This window comes from Stegostoma tigrinum, chromosome 26 (assembly GCF_030684315.1).
Source record: "Stegostoma tigrinum isolate sSteTig4 chromosome 26, sSteTig4.hap1, whole genome shotgun sequence".
NCBI lineage: Eukaryota > Metazoa > Chordata > Chondrichthyes > Orectolobiformes > Stegostomatidae > Stegostoma > Stegostoma tigrinum.
Window position 1 is genome coordinate 26633273 of NC_081379.1, and position 27364 is coordinate 26660636.

The 27364-nt window shown below is 42.2% G+C and overlaps 1 protein-coding gene across 1 annotated transcript in view; it reads left to right on the top strand.

The window, feature by feature from the left end:
* Positions 1-26131, top strand: part of LOC125464211 (huntingtin-interacting protein 1-related protein-like) — a 138466-nt gene extending 112335 nt beyond the window's left edge. Inside the window, exons 18-32 of the mRNA XM_048556408.2 lie at positions 139-333; positions 1274-1421; positions 3925-4011; positions 4933-5040; positions 6306-6442; positions 7757-7867; positions 13960-14018; positions 14132-14162; positions 14737-14799; positions 15456-15556; positions 19618-19723; positions 20833-20956; positions 21075-21136; positions 24372-24566; positions 25368-26131. Coding sequence (XP_048412365.1) covers positions 139-333; positions 1274-1421; positions 3925-4011; positions 4933-5040; positions 6306-6442; positions 7757-7867; positions 13960-14018; positions 14132-14162; positions 14737-14799; positions 15456-15556; positions 19618-19723; positions 20833-20956; positions 21075-21136; positions 24372-24566; positions 25368-25418 — 1578 coding nt within the window. The 3' untranslated portion in view covers positions 25419-26131. The remainder of the gene's footprint in view (positions 1-138; positions 334-1273; positions 1422-3924; positions 4012-4932; positions 5041-6305; positions 6443-7756; positions 7868-13959; positions 14019-14131; positions 14163-14736; positions 14800-15455; positions 15557-19617; positions 19724-20832; positions 20957-21074; positions 21137-24371; positions 24567-25367) is intronic.
* The last annotated feature ends 1233 nt before the right edge of the window (positions 26132-27364 follow it).

Below are 27364 nucleotides of genomic sequence, written 5' to 3' on the forward strand. Positions count from 1 at the left end.
GTTGTACGACATCTCTGTCTAGATCTGATGGAAGTGAAGTCTATTTTCATGACTAAAGTAGGTAAACTTATCTTGGAATACCATTTAGTGGAATTAGTGATGTTTTTTAGCACTCAGGATTTGGCGCTTCACTTGCAGGCTGGCTCGGAGATGAATTCTAGGCTGCAGGGCCTGGAGGCAGAGAAGGACAATCTGAGGAAAACAGTGGCTGCAAAGGAAGCAGAAGCATATTCCCTGAGGAACATGATTCAGGAGAAAGAGACGGTGATGCGCACTGAGAAAGACAAGAGCTTGAGGGAACTTGAAGAACTCCAGGACAAATTCACGGAGAAGGTGAGAATCCAGAGCGATTCCTATTTCAGCTTTCAGATACCTACTTTCTGTTAATTATATAAGCATCAGCTGTGGCTCAGTTGAACTGGAGGCAACAGTGCTAATGATCATAAGTTCATTGCTCACTCGGAGACCTGAGAGCACAAAATCCAGGCTGACACTTTGGTGCAGAACTGAAGGAGTGCTGCTTTTCACGTGTGCTGTTAGTAGGCAATGTCTGCCCCTGAGGGATGGTGCAAAAGATCCCATGGCACTATTCAATGTCTTTCTGACATCCTAGCCAACATTAATCCCTCAACCAGTGTAACTGAAAATAGCTAAATTGATCTAATATCTATTTGTGGGAGTTTGTTATGCATAAATTAGCTGCTATGTTTCCCTGGATTATAACGTCACTTCAAAACAGTCTTTGATTGTCTGCAAAATGCTTTAGAACATCCCAACATTGTAACATTTTCTCTATAAATGCAAACTCTTTGCTTATTACCTGAAGTTGTGTTGAAGTTCTAGATTGTTTAGTCATCAAGAACATGGCTAATGGTAAATTACAGAAACAACTGCAAATGCTGTGAATCTGTATCAAAATGGAATATTAATTTGCAGATAAATGAATGCTTTGAATATAGACTTTTGAGAACTGGAAGGAATTACAGATGATAGCATTTGAAGCAAAACATAGATGAAAAGATGGGAAATATTTTCAAACAGGAGAGGAAACTGACTAATCTGTGTAATGGGAAACAGTAGATGGTCAACTGCCTAAAATAATGTTAATATGAAACAATAGAAGGCATAGTGGGATTAATTAGATACGCACACAGCATGTGTTAACAGCTGAGATAGTGACGGATAAGATAGGGAGACGCGAAGCCTGTTTGTCCCAGTGCCATTTATGCAGAAAATGTAACAGCTGCTCACTGCATGTTGATTGATATTTTAGGCAAACCGAGAGCAAATGCTGCAGCAGAAGCTTCTGGATGAACAATTTAAACTGGTCCAGGAAACTGTAAGAGAGGCTGAGAACATCATTCAAGATGCAGTTGCGAAGCTGGATGACCCACTGCACGTTAGATGCACCAGTTCACCAGGTCTGAGCCCTGCTATCAGTTCTTAAGCAGCACCTTCAGCTCTCTTGTAATGTGGCACTTTGGTCATTGATCTACAAGGAATTTCTTAGTTTTTCTGAGAAGAATATAGTTCCTATGCAAACAAAACAATTTGTGAGAATGTTTCATTTTAAAGGGGCACTGTTTGAGCAGACATTCTTCATTAAATATTTAGTTAGCAATGCAAGACCTAATTACAGAACTTATTTGAAGTATTGATTCTGGCTTATTTTGAAAAGCCAACAAACCTTTACAGAGTATTCGTGATAATGGGAACTGCAGATGCTGGAGAATCCAAGATAATAAAATGTGAGGTTGGATGAACACAGCAGGCCCAGCAGCATCTCAGGAGCACCAAAGCTGACGTTTCGGGCCTGGACCCTTCATCAGAGAGGGGGATGGGGTGAGGGTTCTGGTCCGCCTCCCCCTCTCTCCCTATTTATTCCAGAACCCTCACCCCATCCCCCTCTCTGGGTCATAAGGAAACTAAAAATTGGACACAGCATTTGAGATGTGGTCTCACCAATGCCCTGTATAACTCAAGCGTAACCTCCTTAATGTTCGATTCCCCTTGGAATAAAGGAGAGCTTCTATTAAAGTTCACAATCACTTGCGGTATCTGCATTTGGACCTTTGATGACTCATGAGTGAGATCACGTAAATCCCTGCGCACCTCAGAATTCAGCAATTGTTTATCTAATGCTTAATTAATATTCTTTCATTCTTTTTGACAAATTGCGAGCTTCACATTTTCCCACATGCTCCATCTGCCAGATTTTCAAAAAGGGTAAAGACAAATATAAATAGGTTTTGTCGTCTTTAAAAAATACTTTCCTACCTATCTTCTGTGAATATAGCCACCATGCCTTCAATTCCTTCATTTAAGTTATTGATGTAAGTTGTAAAGGGCCTCCCACATGGAATCGTGCAAGATCCCACTCATCACATTCTGTCAGTCTGAAAGATCCATCTATGCATATTCTCTGCCAACCAGCCAATCTCTGTGTATGCTAATATGTTGCCCCCAATATCGTGTACTCCTAATTTTTGCAATACCTTTGATGTGGAATTTTGAAAAATGTCCTCTGGAAATCCAACAGTACATCAATGGGGTCTTTCTTTACCCACAGCACATGTTACTCCATTATAGAATTACAGCAAATTAGTTAAACATGATGTTACTTTCACAAAACCATGCTGGCTGTTCCTAATTTTCTTGAGTTTATCTAGGTGTCAGGGTACAATCTCTTTAGTGACTGTTTGTAACTCATTCCCTTGATAGTCGTGATGCAAGTTTCTGTCTCCTTCCTTTCTCGAAGAGGAGTTATAGCTGCTACTTTCCAGTCTAATGGAACCTTTGCACAATTGAACAAATTTATTCTTTTCCTTTTTGATACCTGTAAAAACTCTTGCTATCTGTTTTTAAATTCATGACAAGCCTGAGCTTACACTCAAACTTCTATGTCCTGATTAACCTTGAGCCTTTCTCTCCTATTCTTTGTATTCTGTTTGGTCAACTTTGCGCAATTGTACGCTTTTTCCTTAATTTTGATGCTACCCTTAATTTGGTTGGTTAACTGCAGATGGTATGTCTTCTCTTGGAATTTTTCTTTATAGTACTTATCCTGAGTGTGTTGAATTATCCCCTTAAATCTCTGCTACTGCTTCTCTACTGATCTATCTCCTAGCCTAATATCTCATTTCACTTTAGCTAGCTCAGCTTTCATACCCACATGGTTTTTATTTTAGATTAAATTACTAGTCTTAGATCCACTCCTTTCCCATTCAAACTGGATGTAAAATTCAATCGTGGAATAGTGTAGGTCAGATGGGCTTCAGATCGGTATGACAGGTCGGCACAACATCGAGAGCCGAAGGGCCTGTACTGTGCTGTAATGTTCTATGTTCTATATGTTCTATTTTATGATCGCTCTTCCCTAGAGGTGCTGTTACTCTGGGGAATTAACCATGTCATGTTATTCAATATCTAGTCTATTAAAACCCGCTCACTGATTATTTCCAAAACAATTTTGTGCTAAGAAAGTATAAAAAAATTATTCTCCAAATTCACATAATGATATTATGAGAGATCCACTAATCATCAATTTTAATAAAACTGACCTAGCATCCATTATGTACCTCTTCATCCTCCCAGTTACCTTGTCCCTTTGCATTTCTTACAAAGTAAGGACCTACTTGCAGAGTGATATGGGGGAGGAGTTGTAATTGATTACCTGAATATTAATTGAAGACCTCCAGACCATAATCTTTAATGTGAGCAAAGCCTATAGGGCAACAGCAAAAAATGAAAATGGAGCTTTAGAATTAGCATCTGAGACCCCCTTCAGTCCTTAGTGTAGTTTCCATTTTATTGTGTAAATCTGAGAGTGCTCCATTCTTGTCCCATACTTGACTGTGTGCATCTCATCCTGGCCTATGGCAAAGCAAATACTAAAAACGATTTGATCTTTTCCTTCACTTTTAGATTACCTAATCAATAGGGCAGAAGCTGCCTTGGAGTCAGTGAATTTGATGCAACAGGGACACTTTGAGTACTTGAAGAACATGGCAGGTACGATCACCCAATCTCCTGGACAGTGCACCCCAATAATTTTAAATGACCATTGACTAATGAAGTTAAGATTCTGACTACCAATCTGTATTCTGAAGGTGAGTAACGTACTTTCCATAATCTTTGGCTCTTCTTGTTCCCTCCTAGCTCAGAGGCTGGGACACCTGCTTGTTCCAAATGGCCTCTTTCACCCTACAGCAAAGTCTATCACAGAAAGTTTATTTAGACTCCCCCCTCCCCACTGTCGATCCCTTCCCCAATTACACTTTGCTGTGGTAAGATTCGGTGGATGCTGGTCGTCCAACAGTACTTTGTTCACCTCACCGTACATGAGCCTCTAGATTGTTGAACTAGTCCACTGTGTTGGCCTTCACAGCTGAGCTTAATCCTGTCTTCAGTTCATCAGCTTGTGCACTTTAACAAAGGGGGGATGCAAGGCCATTGAGTATTTTCCTTGATAGGGAGGATATTGGGAACTGTTTACACAATGAATCTAATTTCAGTTCCCCATGCAGAGTGGTAAATCTGACGCCAACATAGTGTAGAATCTGGACTGTTCCCTTCTCATATCAGTCCACGCACTGACTAGCACACTCGGTTATCAAAGAGCCTGAGTTTATTCAAAGCAGCTATCATTTCATATAAATCTATGAACGGAAGTGTCACAAAAGTTTTGTATGACTGCTTAATAATACTGAGAGGTTAATCAGAGGATAAGTTACTGACACAAACAAGATTCCCTTTGGTGTTGTTGTTCAAGAAGCATCAGCTCTGAACTTCATTCATCCCCACAGTCCTCCCTCGTTCTCTTTGATGCTCTGTACAAATAAACAAATCTGATTTGAAACACTCAAACTATAGTATTTGCTTGGACCTTGCCCTTTGGCATCTGTCTAAAACTACTTTCCTTTGTTGCTGCAGATGCCAGTGGCCTCCTTAAAGCACTGACCAGGTTTGCACACCTGACTGCAGATACCATTGTCAATGGCAGTGCCACTTCACATCTGGCTCCAACTGATCACGCTGACAGTAAGTATTGAATCTAACTGCTCCTGGAGTTTCTTATTGCAACACCCTTATCAGGAAGAGGCTGCCAAGCAGTGCAGTGGTTGTGTCATTAGTTTAGTGCCCAGGCAGGGGTTCAAAAACCACCATGGCAACTGCTAAAAGTTTCAATTCAAGTATTTCATCTGCAGTTGACAACTAGTCTCAGGTGGGGACCATGAAACTATTTGGAGGAGGCCATGGTTTTGATGACCCCCTTTCTTCACTCGCTGCCCACGTTGTTTAAGCATCCACTTTACGTCAAAATGTTTTCATGGTTTAGAGGAGGGAACTAGGTTGCGGATGACGCAAAGCAGGTTGGGAGGGTGAACTGTGAGGAGGATGCAGAGATGCCTCAGCGTGATTTGGACAAGTTGAGTGAGTAGGTAAGTGCAGGGCAGATGAAGTATAATGTAGGTAAATGCAAGGTTATCTGCTTTGGTCGCAAAAGCAGAAAGGCATAATCTGACTGGGGGAAAAATAGAGGTGTGACAAGACCTTGATGCCTTTGTACACTGAAAGTCAGCAGGTAGTGGGGAAGGCAAATGGTATGTTGACCTTCATAGTGAGAGAATTTGAGTGCAGGAACAGGGATGTCTTGCTGCAATTGTACAGGGCCATGGTAAGTCCACACTTAGAGTACTGTGTGCAGTTTTGACCTCCTTACCTAAGGAAGGATGATCTGGCAATGGAGACAGTGCAACAAAGGTTTACCGGACTGATTCCTAGGATAGCAGGACCAACGCGTGAAGAGAGACTGGATTGGTTAGGACCATATTTACTGATGTTTAGATAAATGAGAGGAATCTCATAGAACCCTGAACATTCTAACAGGACAAGAGAGACTAAAAGCAGAAAAGATGTTTCTGATGACTAGTAGTCCAGAACCAGGGGTTATACCCCAAGGTTTGGTAATAGACTATTTAGGACTGAGATGAGAAATTTCTTCACCCAGACAGTTGTGAGTCTGTGGAACTCTGCCACACAACCCAAAGAAGGATTTTACAATAAGTCAATGTTGCTTGAAGCTCTAGTGTCATCCTTGGTCTGAAGGTCCTTTGGTGGAACTCTGATTGTAACGTTGTAAATTCCAGGGAATCTCTCTGTAAAACAAGAAGTATGGATGATGCAAACATTTCACCTTCAAAAAGCATTTACTGTTCCCTCATGCAGAGAGTCCAATCCTTTGAACAGCAGCACAGGCTTAGTTTTAAGAATGATTTTTCTGCTAATTCTTTTCATCCCAACAGAATTGACAGATAACTGCAGAGAGTGTGGTGATGAGAGTGTGCGCTATTTGAATGATCTGAAGGATAAGCAGTCAATTGCTCACGCTGACCCAGCTGCTGTGAGGAGCGTGATGCAGAGAATTCTCGATCTCGGACAGGTAAAAACCAACCCCCAATCCTCAACTAGGAACGGGACATCACACTAGACTGTAGAAGACCCAAAAATGTTTGTAATTGCTCCTGCGGGTAGAGAGCTGAGTGGATCTTGTTTCTCAGTGTCTGAGCTCCTGCGCTCTTGAGCCTGAGGCCTATCACCTGCGGAAGGCAGTCTGCAGCTCACTGTATGTGGCTGCTCTGGAAATTAACAAAAGAATTGAACTTGCACTTGTTCTGCTCTTTAACCAGGTCATCTTCACTCCATCGACTTGCTTTATTCCATAATCTTTCATTTGTTGTGCTTGCAGTTTTCCACACGGATTTCTGCTCCCACCATGAAACTTGGAGAACTTATTGTGCTAGAAAGCAGCTACTTATTAAGTTTATAAGAGATCCAAGGACCCGAACAAACCACCAGCACTTTTTAAAAATTGACTTATCATAGAATGCCTACAGTGTGGGAGCAGGCCTTTCGGCCCATTGAGTCCACATCCCACCCAGACCCCACCTCCCCCAACGCCCTATCCCTGTAACCCTGCATTTCCTATGGCTAATCCACCTCACTGTACTGATTAGAACTATGGCCATGTAGATCACATTGACTGTAAGATCCTTGATTGGGATTGTTAACCTGGGACAATCAGGGAGCCCAGGCTGATAGATAGAAATAGGAGATTCAGAAGGTGTCCTCAGTTTAGGGACTGGCTCTGAGCTGGCTGGTCAGAGCCCATGTAGTGTGCATGTGTAAGTCAAGAGTGACTTGGTGATGGGATACTGGCCTCAGTGTAGTTATTTCATTAACCTACACATCTGTAGGCACTATGGGCAGGTTAGCATGGCCAATCCACCTAGGAAACCAGAGCACCCGGAGGAAACCCATGCAGACACAGGAAGAATCTGCAAACTCGACACAGACGGTTCCCCGAGGGTGGAATTGAACCTGGGTCCCTGGCAGCAGTGCGAATTACTGAACCACCGTGGCACCCTGTCACTACACTCCATTGTGACTGTCCCTTTTCTGGATTGGAACCTCCTGTATAGCAATATGAAAGTAGCAGTATAAATGCTTCGTTAAAAGTTTCTACATTTGTCAACATTTTGTCATGTTGTATTCTATCTTGTTACTTATTACCATCAAATGTTTCATTTTTATTGCAGTTTAGGGATTCTTAGGATATGAACCTTGAGTCAAAGTATCTTATTAAGAAGTAGAATTTATTTTCTGCATAATCATCTGTAAATATTTTGAATAAGCATTGCTTTGTGTTTTAAAAATAGTTGACAAGATTTTTTTTAAAAAATGTACTTCTGCTCAGGAATTGAGGCCAAAGAGCATCGATATCAGACAAGAGGAACTTGGGGATATGGTGGATAAGGAAATGGCACAAACATCTGCAGCTATCGAAGATGCGGTGAAGAGGATTGAGGTAGTGTAGCATCTGATTCTAATGGAGGAAAAATCCTTTATGAAATAAAAACATCAAATGCTAGAAATACTCAACAGGTCAGGCAGCTTCTGTGAAGCGAGAAACAGAGATAATGTTTCAGATGATCTTTAATTAGAACTTCCCTTGGTTTAATGAATTGGAGTAATTCACCTAATTTCTGTTGTCTTTCTCTGTGATCCTGGTCATGTCCTTGTAGACTGTTACCACAGTGGACTGTATTGTCAGGCAAAGATTCCCCTGAATACCAGAAACTAATGATGATCATTATTATTGTTAATGAAATTGTTCATGTAATCTTTTGCTCAAACCTGATAAGCCAACTGTACTCATTATATAACTGAATTTGATCACTAGAATAGCTTTAATTGAGAGCTCTTGCCAGGTGTTAGAAATGTATAATAACCAGTTGAGTATCTGTTGTGTTGAATGTGATGGGTGCTGCATGTGAGAGATTTAGTGAGAGGTCATGTAGCAGATGATAATGTGCATCTTTTGGACTGTCTGTGGTTTCTGTGATATCAGTTAGGACAGACAAGGGCTTCCTTTTGTGACAGACATTTAAAAAGGGCCATGTGTTAGTCACTAAGACTTAAACACAGAACTAATACTCCATTTCTGTAATTGTTTCCGGTGTATTTCTGCGGTAGACTTCCTATAATTTGCTAGTATATTAAATTATTATATTGTGGAGCATCAGATGGCAGGAGTTGGGTAGCACAGCATGAATTCTTGAATTCTTAAATGCCAAGGTCTCTTAAACTGTGCCATTGTGGAGAGCTGTAAATGCTTGTGTCAGATGTTGCTCTTGTGCACCACCTGCTGGTTTGGACATGAACAGCAAAGGACAATAACACATTGGACTGAATCTCTCATTTCTTTTGACCAAGCTACACTGAGGTTTTTTTTAAGTGGGATTCTCACCGTGATGCCTAAACAGTTTTCTCACCAATTCTCTCCTAAACTCACCTCATTAACTACCCTGACTTACCTTGCATCCAGTGCCATCTTTTAAAATCTTGGGCAAGCAGTGCCCGTCTGTGAAACCCAGTACTGTTCCTGACGTTTGTCCTGGACATGGCAGACAGGGTGATATTGGTGCCCCGCTTTGAAGGTGAGGATCTGATTTCCTGCTGCAGGGTCAACCCAGGATGTGCCGTTCTCTCAGCACCAGCAAGAAAGGCTGTGGCACCAGCTCAGGCTGGGTCTGAGGCTGCCATTATGTGTCAGTGCCCCCTCAGCAGTCTGTAGGGATCAATGCCCTTGTCCATTCTGCCAGCATAAGTACCACCAGTTCCTTTGTGATCCCTCACACTCACTCTCTCTGCTCCTGCACCCACTTCCCAATCTCACCATCGCCTGCAATGTCTTCCCTCAGGTCTCCCCCACCAACCCTGCTATGTCCTCACTCAGGAAATCTCCCCACCTTTACCAAAAGTACTAGCTGTGCCACCCACTTTGAACTCTGTCTTTCCTGCCTCTCTCTCTCTCACTGTCATTCCAGGAGGAAAGCAGCCCCCAGTCAGGGCAGGTGGTGTGCTCACCCCCTGTGTGGAGAGGACCCTGAGTCTGACCGTCCCAAGTTTCCATATGACTGTGTAGAAGTCTATGGACTGGTATTGGAGGTTGCCATTGACTTGCTGTACCTGGGCCCTCTGTGGAAGCTATTTGTCTTGACTGGACTGAGACCTGCTAACCGCAATGACAAGCCTCCTTTTAGGTTTGTATCTGTGTTGAACAGCAAGGCAGGACAGAAGTAATATGAGCCTGGTAGCTCTGGCTAAGAGACAAAGCACAGAAAAGGCCAACCAAGGATGGCTTGAGTCTTGGAGTAAATCTGCGCCGTGATAGCGGGTGAGAAGCCTGGAGCTGTAGCCTGGTCTGTGGCCCTGAGCACACAGTGTCCTTGCAGTAGCCTCACAATGACAGTTACTGGTGCAGTGTGAGGAGCAGTATTGAAATGCAGAAGCATCCTGTAAGTTGATTGGAGATGTGCCGTTAGGGCTCTGAGAGGCTGGCACACACCTATGGATGTGCGGTGCAAGTGGCCGGTGCCCATGGATTGTGTCCTGAGACGTTGGTGCTCAGTGTCCAATGTGGAGGTCCTTTGGAGTGGGTCGTGGGGACCTAGCCAAACCTGCAGGTGCTCGCTCTTCTGTTTTCCATGTTGAGATTTCCCGATGTTGAGCTTGTTTGATAGGAACAGAGAAGATGGTAAAAGGGTCGGAGGTGTGGCATTGTTGGTCAAAGACTGTATTACAGTTGCAGAAAGGATGTTTGGGGACTCGTCAACTGAGGTAGTATGGGCTGAGGTTAGAAACAGGAAAGAGAGGTCACCCTGTTGGGAGTTTTCTATAGGTTTCCGAATAGTTCCAGAGATGTAGAGGAAAGGATAGCAAAGATGATTCTCGATAGGAGTGAGAGAGACAGGGTAGTTGTCATGGGGGACTTCAACTTTCCAGATATTGACTGGGAACACTATAGTTCGAGTACTATAGGTGGGTCAGTTTTTGTCCAGAGTGTGCAGGAGGGCTTCCTGACACAGTATGTAGATAGGCCAACCAGGGGCGAAGCCACATTAGATTTGGTACTGGGTAATGAGCCCGGCCAGGTGTTAGATTTGGAAGTAGGTGAGCACTTTGGTGATAGCGATCACAATTCTGTTATGTTTACTTTAGTGATGGAAAGGGATAGGTGTATACCACTGGGCAAGAGTTATAGCTGGGGGAAAGGCAATTACGATGAGATTAGGCAAGATTTAGGGAGCATAGAATGGGGAAGGAAACTGCAGGGGATGGGCACATTAGAAATGTGGAGCGTATTCAAGGAAAAGCTCCTGTGTGTCCTAGATAAGTATGTACCTGTCAGGCAGGGAGGAAGCTGTAGAGTGCGGGAGCCGTGGTTTACGAAGGAGGTGGAATCTCTGGTCAAGAGGAAGAAGAAAGCTTATGTTAGGATGAGATGTGAAGGCTCAGTTAGGGCACTTGAGGGCTACAAGGTAGCCCGGAAAGACCTAAAGAGAGAGCTCAGAAGAGCCAGGAGGAGACATGAGAAGTTGTTGGCGGATAGGATCACGGTAAACCCTAAGGCTTTCTATAGGTATTTAAGGAATAAAAGAATGATGAAAGTAAGATTAGGCCCAATCAAGGATTGTAGTGGTAAGTTGTGTGTGGAGTCAGATGAGATAGGGGAAGCCCTAAATGAATATTTTTCAACAGTATTCACTCTAGAAAATGTCAATGTTGTCGAGGAGAATACTGAGATACAGGCTACTAGACTAGGTGGGATTGAGGTTCACACGGAAGAGGTATTAGAAATCCTTCAGAAGGTGAAGATAGATAAGTCCCCTGGGCCGGATGGGATTTATCCTAGTATCCTCTGGGAAGCCAGGGAGGAGATTGCCGAGCCTTTGGCATTGATCTTTAACTCGTCATTGTCTACAGGAATAGTGCCAGATAACTGGAGGATAGCAAATGTGGTTCCCATGTTCAGGAAGGGGAGCAGAGACAACCCTGGTAATTACAAACCAGTGAGCCTTACCTCAGTTATTGGTAAAGTGTTGGAAAAGGTTATAAGGGATAGGATTTATAATCATCTAGAAAAGAATAAATTGATTAGGGATAGTCAGCACGGTTTTGTGAAGGGTAGGTCGTGCCTCACAAACCTTGAGTTCTTTGAGAAGGTGACCAAACAGGTAGATGAGAGTAAACCGGTTGATGTGGTGTATATGGATTTCAGCAAGGTGTTCGATAAGGTTCCCCACAATAGGCTGTTGTACAAAATGCGGAGGAATGGAATTGTGGGAGATATAGCAGTTTGGATCAGAAATTGGCTTGCTGAAAGAAGACAGAGGGTGGTTGTTGATGGGAAGTGTTCATCCTGGAGACCAGTTACTAGTGGTGTACCGCAAGGGTCGGTGTTGGGTCCAGTGCTGTTTGTCATTTTTATAAATGACCTGGATGAGGGCGTAGAAGGATGGCTTAGTAAATTTGCAGACGACACTAAGGCCGGTGGAGTTGTGGATAGTGACGAAGGATGCTGTAAGTTGCAGAGAGACATAGATAGGCTGCAGAGCTAGGCTGAGAGGTGGCAAATGGAGTTTAATGCAGACAAGTGTGAGGTGATGCACTTTGGTAGTAGTAACTGGAAGGCAAAGTACAGGGCTAATGGTAAGATTCTTAGCAGTGTAGATGAGCAGAGAGATCTCGGTGTCCATGTACACAGATCCTTGAAAGTTGCCACCCAGGTTGACAGGGCTGTTAAGGCGTACAGTGTTTTAGCTTTTATTAATAGAGGGATCGAGTTCCAGAACCAAGAGGTTGTGGTGAAGCTGTACAAAACTCTGGTGCGGCCGCACTTGGAGTATTGTGAACAGTTCTGGTCACCGCGTTATAAGAAGGATGTGGAAGCTTTGGAAAGGGTGCAGAGGAGATTTACTAGGATGTTGCCTGGTATGGAGGGAAGGTCTTATGAGGAAAGGCTGAGGGACTTGAAGCTGTTTTCATTGGAGAGAAGAAGGTTGAGAGGTGACTTAATTGAAACATATAAAATAATCAGAGGGTTAGATAGGGTGGATAGGGAGAGCCTTTTTCCTAGGATGGTGACAGTGAGCACGAGGGGGCATAGCTTTAAATTGAGGGGTGAAAGATAGAGGACAGATGTCAGAGGTAGTTTCTTTACTCAGAGAGTAGTAAGGGAATGGAACACTTTGCCTGCAACGGTAGTAGATTCGCCAACTTTAGGTACATTTAAGTTGTCATTGGACAAGCATATGGACGTACATGGAATAGTGTAGGTTAGATGGGCTTGAGATCGGTATGACAGGTCGGCACAACATCGAGGGCCGAAGGGCCTGTACTGTGCTGTAATGTTCTGTGTTCTATGATAGGAAACTGAATATCAACAAGGCCATTTGTGCCATTAACAAGGTGTTTAGCAATCAATAATTCCTCTCAAATGGAAATTTACTGCTGTGGAGAGGCAGAAAGGATGGAGCTGGATGCTCCCAATATTGAGACAGGCCTTCCTGGACTTCTCATTAATCCTGTCACAAGCCTCACCATGGCCAACATTCCTCAGGCCCCTACCAAACTCTTGCCCATTGTCATTGAGAGCTGGGCTCTTTGTCCATTATGAACAAGCATTCACATTCATGTATTTCACAATGGGAAATACTGGATAATGAGTTGTCATGGAAACCCTGGCTGGTTTCCTCTTCCTGTGCAATCCCTTTTGTTTCTCTGTTCACTGGCTTAAGAACAAGAGTTCCCTTTTTGAAACAGAAATAGTTTTGTGGGATGTGGCATAATTGGCAAAACCAGCATGTTTCGCATTGTTAATTCCCTTTGGAAATCTGACCAGCAGTCGATGTAGGCCGGACTGGGCAAGGACCGCAGAGTTTCTTGCCTGAAGGATGTTGGTTAATCTGATGGGTTTTTACAGCAATTCCATCACATAGCTGTCAATTCCACATTACCAGTTGCTGTGTGAATTGAATCTGTATCTCCAGAGCATTAACCTGGGACTTAAGGGACCAAAGAATATATAGGGAGAACGTGTGAACAGGGCGCTGAGTTGGATGATCAGCCAGGATCATCATGAATGGCGGAGGAGATAGAAGGGCCAAATGGCCGCCCCCTGCCCTTATGTTTCTATGATTCTAAATTAGTCCAGTAATACTATCTTAATGCTCTCCATCTTCCTTTTGGTTTGTATCTCAATCCTTACAAGTTCAAAACCATTTTACATCTACAAGTGACTATGTATACCCAGTGACTGCAATTACAAATATTTGATATTTTCCTGCTGACTTTTATCATTGCTTTGAATACATTTTTCAGTTTTCTTGAGCTATATTGGTTTTTATTTTGAGACGGAATGAATTCCTATCACACACTTTCATGAGAAGTCTCTAAGTGACGTCCTTAAGGATTTAAAACATATGAAAAGAGTTTCAACCTATCAGCTTTAGGAAATCTCTCTGTTCATGTTGTTCTCTGGAGAGATGAACTGTCCGATTATACTCTGATAACTCACTCAGCCTTTTCGCTTTATCATTGTTATTTAATCTGCAGGAAATGATGAACCAGGCCCGAAAAGGAAGCTCTGGAATTAAACTTGAGGTCAACGAAAGGTCAGTTGGAAATCCTCCACTCACAGACACGACCCAGTTTGAAACAAGTTGAAATTGCTTTTTATTTTTGCTCATGGGGCAACTTCATTTTCCTTTCTGTCTATCTCTTGCAGAATCTTGAACTCTTGCACAGATCTGATGAAGGTAAGAACTACACATTGGTTTATCGGTAAAAGGGTAAGGGTGAAGTTGCCGTACTCCTACCAGTTCATAGGGAAGCTTTCTCATCAGAGAGAGATGACTAGTGGTGGTTTAACACAAGGGCTACCATGCTTCAGATGAGGGGAGGTGTTGAGAAAGAAATTCCTTCATGATAACCTCAGTGAGTGCTGGAATTGGCATCACTCTGTATCACAAACCTGCCATCCAGCCAACTGAGCTAACTGACTACCACAGGTAGCTAGATTTCAAATGATAAAAATGACGGCCTGTTACTAAGCATGGAAACAATGCGCCTGTTAAAGGTTGAATTGAAATAATCTTTCCTTTTGTTCTTTCTTTGTTTATATACTAATTTTAAGAGAGAGTTCAGTCTCTCTCCTTGTACAGCGATGTTGAAATGATGTGAAGGTTGTGCTGAAGAAGGATAGTTTCTTAGTCAAGTGGGCTCATTTGGACAGACATTCTGAGATTTGAGTTTCATGAATTCTTGTTTGGCTCATTTGCAGAAATCCATTACCGTGACCCTGAAGTAACACTGTATTCTCTCCCACTACAGGCAATAAGACAACTGGTGATGGCTTCTACAAATCTGCAGAAGGAGATTGTGGAAAGTGGACGAGTAAGGACAAATGCTGGTGCCCAAGTTACACATTGGGGTCCCATTTCCCTGATGATCTCCGTCAGAGCAAACTCCAAAAGCCCTCACCCTAGCAGATACCTTTCACCATGGGTGTGGACCCATTCGGCTCAAGATTACTGAGGCAGGGGATTGGGAAGGTGTAACAATATTGATGCGAAATCCATGCAGGTTTTATTTCTAACACATACCCTGCTTTTAACAAATGTCATTCTTTGTACTGCCTCCATAACTACCATGCGCCAAAGTAGAACTTTAATCTATGAACCCAGCATACCTGGAGAGCTCACCTTGAGCATCCTTCAGGTGGTCACTATGCTTTCCCTTATCTGTATTGTTACTGATTAACTCTCTTGAGTTCAGCGTGTTGACAGTCTTACTAACACAAGGTAAAGGATAAGGTTTAGATTGACAATTCGATCAAACCTCACCCGTGCTGACAACCTGTTGTGTGTCCCCTCCACCAGTCTCCATAGGGGTTCAGAGAAATTACAGAGAAAACTACCTGAGGTCAATTAAACAAAACTCTGTGAATATCCCTCCTACTTTGGCCGCTTACAATGATCTTCTAAAAGCAATGAGTCCTTTCGGTGAGAAATACTGAAATTCAATTGGTGAAATAATGTTTGCATTTACAGGGGGCAGCAACACCAAAGGAATTCTACGCTAAGAATTCCCGTTGGACGGAAGGCCTGATCTCTGCCTCTAAAGCTGTGGGATGGGGTGCCACCCAGCTGGTGTAAGTACTGGTTCAGTCACTCACCAGAAAAATCATACTTGCACTTTCTTTGATCCTGATCTATTACTGGACTGTCACAATAATGGGCAGCACTCTTTTTGTGAGGTAGATATCTGTCTGACAGATGGTGCAGGTGAAGTGCAATCAGTGAGTGTCCTGAAGTCAGCTACTGCTCAGTATAACCGAGCAATGAGTGTCAGTACAGAATGGAGTGACATGAGGATGATCTGAACTTGTGACCACGCATATTAGTGAGATACAACTGTCTCCAATCCAGGAACCCAACAAACCTCCTTCTCACATCTTTAGGAATCAGTTTGAATCTTAATATTTGATACTCTCGCCCTGCTATTGCTTACATTAGGCAGTATAACATATGAATGACAACACAAACCAGCTGTATTTACTCCCTGTGGGTGTTTATTCTGCACATGAACAATTATCCAAATCCTATTTGCGTGGCTTGTTTCTATGTCCCTTTGTTCTTTTCTCTTTCAACTGCCTATCTAATCTATGCTCGAATGTTGACCTTGTTTCTGCTTGAGTTATCAACTCATATTACACACCCTCTTTATAAAATCAGGTTTGGTATGAGTTGAGACCAGTGGAACTTTGCTTTTAAATAACAATTCTTCCAACACTTTCAGAATTGAGGTGGCAAAAGGACAGTCTGTCTTTTCTCCTGTCCTCATTTTTTTAAAGGCCTGAGCTATAGACTGCCTTTGGAATAGTTCACATTTTGGGCAGATTTCTGCAATGGCTTGCTATTTCCTTCTGGCTGCCTCCAGGCACATTGGAAGCCAGGACAGGCTCATCATTAATCTGTTTGACTACGTTATGAAGGCACATCATCTGAACACTAAATCCTGGTGTGGAAATTGACCCTGGTGCTTTTGATCCAGAGGTAGGGATGCTACCACTATGCCACAAGACCTGCCAGAAAGAATAGCACTGTTCCTTCCATTTGTATATTGTGTAGCTCCTGAACTGGTTTCACTGGAAGGTCGTCAGTGAATGAAACACTCAATTTTCAGAGGTGCTCTAATCTAAATAAAAGTTTTACTCCTGAAAGTGTAGAAAACTGTAGAACTATTTTAAATTCTGATACAGTAAACATAGCCGCCAACCAGGTCTCATTTGGTAGTGCTGCACTGTTGGAGATGCTAACTTTTTAAGCAGCTTTTAAACCAAGGTCCTGTCAACCTTTCGTGGTTCATTTGAAAGATTCCATGGCACAACTTTGAAGACCAACTGAGTTATCCCCAACTTTATCCCACCAGCGACACCCAGCTTTTATCATAGAATCCCCCCACTGTGGAAGCAGGCCACTTGGCCTATTGCAATCTCACTGACCCTCCAAAGAGTGTCCCACGCAGACCCACCCTGCTACCCTATCTCTGTAACCCTGTATTTAGCATGGCCAATCCACCTAGCCTGCGCATCTTTGGACTGAGAGAGGAAACCGGAGCACCCAGTGGAAATCCACGCAGACATGGGGAGAATGTGCAAACTCCACACGCAGTTGCCCGAGTGTGGAATTGACCCTGGGTCCCTGCCACTGTGGAGGCAGCAGTGCTAACCACTGAGCCACCGTGCTACACCAGTTGTCCCAGCTATTGTCATATGGTTGTTTGTGAAAGCTGAAAGTTCACTGGTTAGCCGAGACCTTAACCTACTTGACAATAATGAGCACAGTTTAGAAATACTTCATTGACTGTAAAGTGCTTTGGGACTTCTTGTTATATAAATGCATGTGTCTTTTTAAATTCCCATTTTTAAAAAAATCAAGATCATTGCATATTCTGGGTTGTTTTGGACTTTACCAACCACTGCAACCCATCTCTTTGAAGGTTTAATTATTCTTAGTTTATGATCAACGTTGTTCAGAGAAGAAACATCTCCTGTTGATGAAACTGATAATACACAAAAAAATTGCAAAATAATTAAAACTAAATAGATATACACAGATAGATATAATAGATAGCCCCTCAGATGTCCAGAATGGCTTTGCCTGCATTATATTTTAAATGTTCAGGATCACTTTTGCAACAAAATAACACGCTGCTTCATCTTTTATCATTGAATATGTTCAGCAGCCCTAAATGTAGATAGTTGTGTGTTTGCGCTGTAATACTCTCTTCATTCAATGTTATTCTTATCCAAGTAACAGCAGATGTTGTTCTGAAACTATCCACTAGGTGTCAGGTGAGAGCAATTTCTATTTAATTACCTCAGAATCATAGGCAATGTACAGCATGGAAGCAGACCCTTCAGTTCAACTCGTCAATGTTGACCAGATATCCTAAATCGACCTAGTCTCATTTGCCAGAATTTTGTCCATATCCCTCTAAACCACCTTATTCATCTATCTATCCAAATATCTTTCAAATATGTAATAGTACCAGCATCCACCACTTCCTTTGGCAACTTGTTCCACACACACACCACCTTCTGCATGAAAGAGATTATTTGCAATGACACTTGACCCATTGCAAACCATCCCCTTGCCAGGCCTGCAGAACCAAGACCATAATCTGTCATAGGGATGGCCATAGCGCTGCAGCTTGAAGAGATCATGTTCATACTGTTTCTGTTTTCTCTGAAATTGGGAAAAGGCCAGAAAATAACGGCTGTGTGACAGCTCTGTGCTTATTACCCGGGTGATCTTGTTTGTGAATGCAACGACCAGGAACGCTTAAAAATAAAATGAGACACAAAGCCCACTTAAAATAAACAAAAAACCAAGACAGGAAAAAGACATGCTGGTCTGTCTGACTTATGATGCTTTTATCATCTCCAAACAAATGTTGCTCCTCCTACACACATACACAAACTAAAGCAATGTTACAACTTGGGAGTGCCCAAAAACAGTGAAATATCCAAGCCAATTAGGAAGGAACAATCTGACAAATTCCAATGTCTCCGCCTTGGATAAGCAAAGTTATTGTAAGAGGTTACAATGGTCCAGATTTACATGATCAAATGAGCATCTCATGTACAGTGAACTCTTCCACTTGCAGCTCTTGCCCAAATAATTTCTCTGAACCAGAGTTCACTGCATGAGCTAGCAACCTGGTCAACAAGCTGACCATATTGTGTAGGAAAAGAAGAACAAGTTAACATTCAAGTCCTGCCTCTCCCTTGCCTATGTAGTTGAAATAATTGGTCTTGTATACCTCGCTCACTTTAAGCACACTATGATCTGTACGTCTTATTTATTATGATCTGCCTGTACTGCTCGCAAAACAAAACTTTTCACAGTACTTAGATGCATTTGATAACAATAAATCAAATGTAGACACAATCTAATGCCTTTATTAGTTCTGAACCTTTGTTATTAGATCAACACTCCAAAAGCATACATGCCCAGCTGGATGAGTCTGTCTGGTTAACTGTGGAGTTTTAAACTGGAAATGAATCAAGGGCCAACCTCTCTGACCCACCTTCACCAAAATTTCAATACCCCTACCGTGAGAGGACGCTACACTCTACAGTATCATAACTATCTTGTACAATGACAGATGAGTATGTACCATTTTGTAGTAAATATAGTTGTCAAGATCTGAGAATGCTGTTCATTTTAGCTACAATCTTAAAGCATTGATTATGAATCTTCAGAGAATGGTGCATTCAGTGCACCCAGTTTTTTTTCTTTCATTACTGGTATTAATTCTTTTGTATGCAATTTTTTAAAAAATCAAGATGGTTTCCATGTTTCATGATGTGAAGCCATTTCTTATGAAAGTTACTAAACTTTCCATTGAATTGGAATTTCTGCAACAGTGAACCAAGGACTGAGGGAAGACTTTACAATTTCTGACACTGTAGAGCACCAGAAATTAATAAGGGACCCAGCTTTATTTAACATTTATTAAATGAACAAACTAAGGAATCACGCATGTCCACCTTCTGTCTCACTGACCCTGTGCCAGGTTCTCTCATTTCTTTCCTGGTTCGTATTTAGTGTGGGTTGATAATAGATGCAGCTCCCTGTGTGTGGCTGATGGGGACTAATGAATAAAATATTGTAAACTTGCATTCGTCTTTCTTTCTGATTCCAGAGATTCAGCTGATAAAGTTGTCCTGAAGACCGGGAAATACGAAGAGTTGATTGTCTGTTCACATGAAGTTGCAGCCAGCACAGCACAGCTTGTGGCTGCATCAAAGGTGAGAGGGTTAAGGAAGTGAGACCTTCGATATCCAGGGGGAATGGGGAAGTGGGTTGAAATTAGATTCATAGTCATAGATCTGTACAGCGTGGAAACAGACCCTTCAGTTCAACTTGTCCATGCTGACCAGATATTCCACATTAATCTAGTCCTATCTGCCAGCATTTAGCCTATTAAACCCATTCTCTTCATATACCCATCCAGATGCCTTTTAAATGTTGTGACTGTACCAGCCACCTCCACCTCCTTCTGGCAGCTCATTCCATACACGCACCACCCTCTGTGGGAAGATGTTGCCCCTTAGGTCACTCTTTAAATCTTTTGCCTCTCATATTAAACCTATGCCATCTAGCTTTGGACTCTCCCACCATGAGGAAAAGACCTTGTATATTTACCCTATTCAGGCCCCTTATGATTTTATAAACTTTTAGAAGGTCACCTCTAAGCCTCCAACACTGCAGTGAAAATAGCCTGAGCCTATTCAGCCTCTCCCTATAGGTCAAACCCTCCAATCCTGGCAACATCCTTGTAAAGCTTTCCTGAACCCTTTCAAATTTCCCAACATCTTTCAGTACGATAGGAACCGATGAGGAAGAATTGGAATAAGGGGCAGTGCACAACATTAACAAACTGCAAAGGTTTTCCTTCCTTCCCTTGTCAGGCAGGATGGAGAGAACATGGTGGAGCAGTTTGGAAAGAAACTTTCAATGAAGAAAGGCTGAAATACAAGCCCAGCTGTAGTGGATTCGGGAGGATTAAGTAGTGACCTAGCGTGCCCCATAAATTGGTTGTAAATCCTTGTTCAGTTGATTTTCAAATTGTCTCCACTCCTCTGTCACAGATTTCCTACGCTTTTTCATTGACAGTTGTTTGTTCATTCTCTCCCTTGATCCTTGCACCTTTCCACTTCATTTTTTTTCATACTGGTGAAACATGTTTCATTTGTTGTTCTCCAGTTTCTTACAACTTCTGCTTTTTCTCTTTTTACCCAGCTCGGTGTCCGCCTTCTGTAAGGTCTAGTTAAGGGGACGGACACATTTTGCTTTCTCTCAAATGTTTGATAGCCGTGTACTATTGAGCCTGATGGACATGTTTTCGCACTTTCAGGTGAAGGCCGCCAGGACTAGCAGAAACCTCTCCAGACTGCAGCAAGCCTCCAGGCACGTGAATGAAATGACTGCAAATGTAGTGGCTTCAACAAAGTCAGGCCAGGAGCAAATTGAAGATAAAGGTACACATATCATATTAAGTTTGCTGGTTAACAAGGCTTTGGTGGAAATTTGATATTTTACATCCTTTGTCCATTTTGGATTCTGTTACTGATGTCCCTTTGTTCCATTGTTCCTTAGATACTATGGACTTCTCAGGAATGTCGAGAATCAAACTTAAAAAGGAGGAGATTGAAACACAGGTAAGAGACAGTCATGAACAAAAACAGAAATTGCTGGAAAGTCTCAGCAGGCCTGGCAGCATCCGTGGAGAGAAATCAGTTAATATTGCAGCTGGAGTGACTTTCTCAGAACTATTATGAGGAAGGGTCACTGGATCCGAAACGTTAACTCTGATTTCTCTCCACAGGTGCTGCCAGATCTGCTGAGCTTTTACAGCAATTGTTTTTGTTTCTGATTTACAGCATCCACAGTTCTTTTGGTTTGTACAGGTAATTTACACTTAGTTTTGGGATTCCCTTAGTCACAAAATAGTTAAAGGAATTATTTGTGCCTTGTGCGGTGTTCCAGTACAACAACATAACAATCCAAATTTGAAGCTGGACTTGTTATAACTAAGTTCTGTAATATGGAATTTAAATTATCTTCATCATTTAATTACAGTGGATTCACAGTTGTACTGAGTCCCATTTTTTTCTGAGAGAAATCTCTGCTTGTGTCGAATATTCTTCCATCTACTCAAACTCTTTGGACTGAATCTTAACTCAGGGGTAAGGAGAGAAAGCAGGGAAGAGCAGGGTTCCCATAGCTCATGCTGAATGTAGCAGTCAGATGGGATTAGGATTTTTTTTTATAAAAACTTCCTCATCCAGCTTGCAGGCAGCTAGGTTGGGAAGCCGACCAGCATTGGACAGGTATCCATTCAGCACAAAATCAGAACTGGGAATCAGAGAAGAGGGGACGGATAAAACAGAAAGGTTGATAGGGGAGAGGGCGGGGGAGCAAGGTGTTTAGGAAAATTGGTGACCAGAGGGTAAGACTGTAGGTCAAGATGGGTTTCCTCCCACAGTCCAAAGGTATGAGGACTAGGTATATTGGCCATGCTAAATTGTCCATTATCCAGGGATGTGCAGGGTAGGTGAATTAGCCACGGGAAATGCAGGGATACAGGGGTAGGATAGGGGGTGGGTCTGGATGAGATGCTTTTTGGAGTGTCAGCGTGGACTCAATGGGCTTTAATGACTTGCTTCCACACTCTGGAGAATCTGTGATTCAATGGGGAGAGATCAGACAAAAGCAGTAAAACTTACATATGAGGTATACTGGTCGGACTAGTCTAGTGTACGTAAAAATGGAGCTCCAATATAATCATTATCACTAGTATCTTACCAGTAATTTTCCTCTGGCAGGGAGGAGATTGATAGATTCCAGGGAGGGACAACTAAAGGGTAGGGGGAATCAGTTAACTTGTTGGATCCACTGACCCTTCTTCAGAACACAGTGCTTAGTGTCACTGCACCTGAAACATGAACTCTGATTTCTCTCCACAGATGCTGCCAGGCCTGCTGAGTTTTTCCAGCAATTTGTTTTTGTTTCTTTTTCGGTGGTTTGGGAGAATCAATTGTTTGGGACACTTAGAGTTTGATTGTGAAGGTTTGGTAAAGCAGGTAGACAGGGTCCGACAGGTTTGTAGCAAAGGCACTTAGCTGCCGAAGAGATTACACGCAAAAGCTGACGTTTCGGGCCTAGACCCTTCATCAGAGAGGGGGATGGGGTGAGGGTTCTGGAATAAATAGGGAGAGAGGGGTTCTGCTGAACCCAGTTGTCTTTACCTCCCTTTAACTGTCAGGATTTTTTGAGGCCCAGAAACATTGGCTGACCTGGATTAAATTTGAAAATGCTGCCTGGATATGAGTCAGGCACTTCCATTGAGAATGAAATGATAAACTTAGCTCCTCAGAGCAGCCAGACTCCCTTGTTAAAACTGGAAGGGGGCGTTTTGGAGGTGAGTTGAAGTTCGGATCAGGATGGAGACTGGTGGAGGCCAGAACCGCCTTTGCCCCCTCCTGGTCACTCCACTCCCACGCAAGTGCAGATACTAAAGGGCCTACAAGACAAACTGAGGCCTAGCAGGTTTACCCAGCTTCTACTGGCTTAAAAAAAATTTAACATTTCAATCTTCCTTCAGTTTTGATGAAAGGTCATTAATGTGAAACTTAAGCTGTATTTTGTTCTTTTTATATATGTTGTAATTTTTATTTTAGATTTATTGTGTTTTGCTGTTGCATTTTTCAACCGATTTATAATTTTTTAACAAGGGTTTAATAATACTGTTGCATTTTGATTTTGGAAATTGTGGAACATATACAGTGGAAGCAAACAATGGATGGAGGTTTACATCTGAAACTCCAGTATTCCCTTTGCTCCTTGCTCCAGACTAGCTCAGGCCTGAGTAGGATTGGAGTGTGGCAAGCATTTTCTGAATAATATTAGATGCCGTGTTAGCAAGGTAAGGGGGCTTTAGATTATGGTGCCTTAAATGTCAAGAAAAGTCAGTAATGGTTCCCAAAATAGACTTCCTTTGTGTTTAGTTGTTATTGTCAGGGAGGATAGGTGAGGACCATAACAACATTTACAATAAAGACACATTTAACCTGGTGGAGAACAAGACAACAAAATGTGAGGCTGGATGAACACAGCAGGCCGAGCAGCATCTCAGGAGCACAAAAGCTGACGTTTCGGGCCTAGACCCTTCATCCTCTGATGAAGGGTCTAGGCCTGAAACGTCAGCTTTTGTGCTCCTGAGATGCTGCTCGGCCTGCTGTGTTCACCCAGCCTCACATTTTGTTGTCTTGGATTCTCCAGCATCTGCAGTTCCCATTATCTCTTTAACCTGGTGGACATCACTTGCAGGTGATGTCACTGTTTGTACAATATAAAATGTCTACCTATTGCATACTGTAATTAACCATCTAGATGTCAACATTAGAAATGGAAAAGTTATGAATATTCTGTTAAAGTTTCTCATTCAGGGCATCCGAGAGTTCACTGACAGAATATCATTTTCTGGGCTATGGAAGCCAGCTGTATTGTTAGCCATTCGACAGTAAATCCTCACTAATGACATTGTTGCAATTCCGCTCTGCTCACTCGCCCTCTATGTTTTCAAAACAGCCACCTTGATCTAACACTGGGTCTTGAGCAACTTGCCTATTCAGTCATTACTGATGTTCTATTGAAGTGCTTGCAACATATTAAAGTAGGGTTTGGTAATGAGATCAGTATATGTCGAAATACCTGGTTTATGTCACTTTGCTATGTATCATTCTTCCTCCTCCTACTACAAAATCTAGTTTGATCTTTCCAAATTAAGCTTTTGAGCCTTTCTCCCTGGTTCCAAACGCCTTGAGAATATTACGTCATGGTAGTTGATGGGTGCAAAACATCTAAGGGGACTACTTTCTGACCCCCATCCAGGTGAAAGTGTTGGAGCTGGAAAATAAACTGCAGCAGGAGAGAATGAAACTGGGAGATTTAAGGAAGAAACACTATGACCTGGGAGGAATATATGATGAAATATTGGAGGATGAAAAGCCGCCTTCTAAACCAGAGATCTCCAAGAAGCCGCCACTTTCCCAAAAACCAAACATCCCGGCAAAGAAAGATACTCAGGCAAGTCTAATCTGCCTAATGGTTGTACTCTTCTCTGCAAGTGGAATAGGAGCTGATGTAAAAGTCATTGAGCTCCTCAGCCTGTTGTGTTCCGCTCAGTCATGACTCATCTTCTCCCTCAGCACTGTTTTTCTGCATTATCCAGATATCCCTTGGTAATTTTTTAAAAAAATCTGTAATCCTGCTGATCTCAGTCTTGAACAGTCAATGATGGAGCCTCCACGGCCCTCTGGTCCCCAGAATTCCAAAGATTCTCTGCCTTCCCAGTGAAAACAATAGCCCTCCTTCCGAAACAACCTGCCCCTTATTGTCATTCTGTATCCTCTGATTCGAGATATGCAGCCAGGGAAAATATCTACTCTGCTGAGGTCCTGCAAGAATTTCCTATGTTTTCATGGGATCATCTCTCATGACCCAGCGTCATACAGCAGAGACACAGACTCTTCCACTCTCCTCAGGGGAAAGAAAGACAGAGGCAGAAGCAAGAAACATTGTATTTACATAGCACTGTGTGACCTTTGGGCCATCCCAAAGTGTTTGACGACAAATTCAGTCCTTTATGAAATGGGGTTACCTTTGGAAAGTGTGAAACACGCAGCAAATTTCCACAAATAGCACAGTGTTTCATTTATCGCCTAAAATGAGTTTTTAAAAACTTATATTCCAAATATAATGGCAAGTATTCCATCGTGCTCCTGAGTTGTGTCTTGTAGATGGTGGTCAAGCTTGAGAGAACGTAGTATTGGGGTTGTACCTGGGCATAATCTTACCCTAAATATAATAATCATCATTATTTTGCAGCTAAATGCAGCGGACTTGATTTATAGTTCTCATTTACGAAGTTCTCACTGAGGAAAGGAAATATGGCTGCAATGTTTTGGAACAGAGAAAGAAGGGTCTCCGCTCTGCTGCTCACAAACGTCAAGCTCATCAGACAGCAGTGTTACATTCCAGATATGTACCCATTCATTTCAAATTACTTGTTTTTAAATCAGATTGTTCCCAATCAAACTAAAATAATTTATTTGGAAAGTAAAGGATCAGAGTTACTTATCACAGAATAATCACATTAATTCAGGCTTTTTAATAATTTTCAAACTGTTCATGTGGGATAGATTAGGAAGAGCTACGCTAAAGCAACAGTTCACCAAGTAACTACTCATTGCAATCTCTGAAGAGGCATCCATCATAAATCAGACTGTCAGCAATTATATTTAACAATTTTGTAGGAAAAAAGTTCAAGTGTTCTGGTATATTTGGGCATTTACTGCTGGGACAGAATATTTGAAGAATTGCTGCAAAGTGTCAGCAACACTATATATGAAATATTAGTAAAATCATTTCAGAAGCTTTGTATATACTTTCCCAGGAAACTATAAATTTTTAAGATTGAAATCTATAGGGGAAAGTTTTTTTTAAAGTGGATATTTTAAATGGGTGGGGTATATTTATTGGGAATAGCCAAGGTTTTAAGACATAACAAATTTGCTGAATAAACAGCTGTCTTCAGCCGTGTTGCTGAATTTTAAATGTGAAGTTGGAAATAAATGGTTATTAAACACTTAGTTATGCTTGCTTATTGATCTAACATAATAGATAAAATTTGAAAATCCTTAAATCTACCTGAACACTGGATGGATCACTGAGATAGTAAGAACTGCCAATGCTGGAGTCTGAGATAACACTGTGCTCCTCTGATAGTGCCTGGCCTGCTGCGTACCTCTAGCTCCACACTGTGTTATACCAGATGGATCACTGTTAACACTGATTTATAATCATGCTGCCTCACAAAAATGATATTTAACAACTTGAATGCAGATCTAGCTACTTGGTGACATTAGTACAAGTTAGAATCTCCATTTCAGACAAAATCTCACCTACTTACTTTCGGAGGAGTTTTGAGGTGAACATCTGGACCAGGAGCCTTCACTGTCAAAGTAGTACAGTGCAGGAAATCCATGCAGGCAGTAGCTTAGCAGTTTGGTACTGAAGCTCTCCCACCCACTCTGCTGCAGCATCCCCATTCATAAACAGTCCTGAAGACACCTTGACAGAGACTAGGAAAAGGTAAGTGGAGGCTTAGGATGTCAGGCAGATAGGTAGAGAGAGGGAGAAAGCTGTGGAAGTGGGGTGGCTGCAAACAGACAAGCTAGGAAATTGGGCAAAGAAATGGCAGATGGAGTATCATGTGGGAAAGTGTGAGGTTATGCACTTTGGTAGGTAGAATAGATTTTTTCTAAAAAGGGCAAAAGCTTCAGAAATTGGAAACACAAAAGGCCTCCTAAGTCCCAGTTCAGGATTCTTTTAACATGCAGGCAGTTAGGAAGGCAAATGAAATGTTAGCATTTATTTCTAGTCCTCTCAAAAAAATCGAAGAACAGGTGTGCTGGTGAGACTGTAAAACGCTCTAGTCAGACCGTAGTTGGAATACAGTGAGCAGTTTTGGACCCTAAATCTTAAGGATGGAAGTAGTGGCTTTGGAGGGGGGTCCAGAAAAGGTTCACAAGAAAGATGCTGGGAATGAAGGGCCAGTCATATTAAGAGTGGTTGAGGACTCTGGGTCTGTACTCAATGGAATTTAGAAGGATGGGGGGGGGGGGGGGGGGGGGGGGGGCGCGTCTCATTGAAACTTGCAGGATATTGAGAAGCTTGGATAGAGTAACTGTTTCCACTAGTAGGGCTCCTGGCTTCCCACTCCAATGACTTGTCAGCTGCAAGTCATCCACACCTAACCTACTAACTAATTCTGGGGTAGTAGACAACATTAAAATGTACCCATAGCAACAAGTTTATTTTCC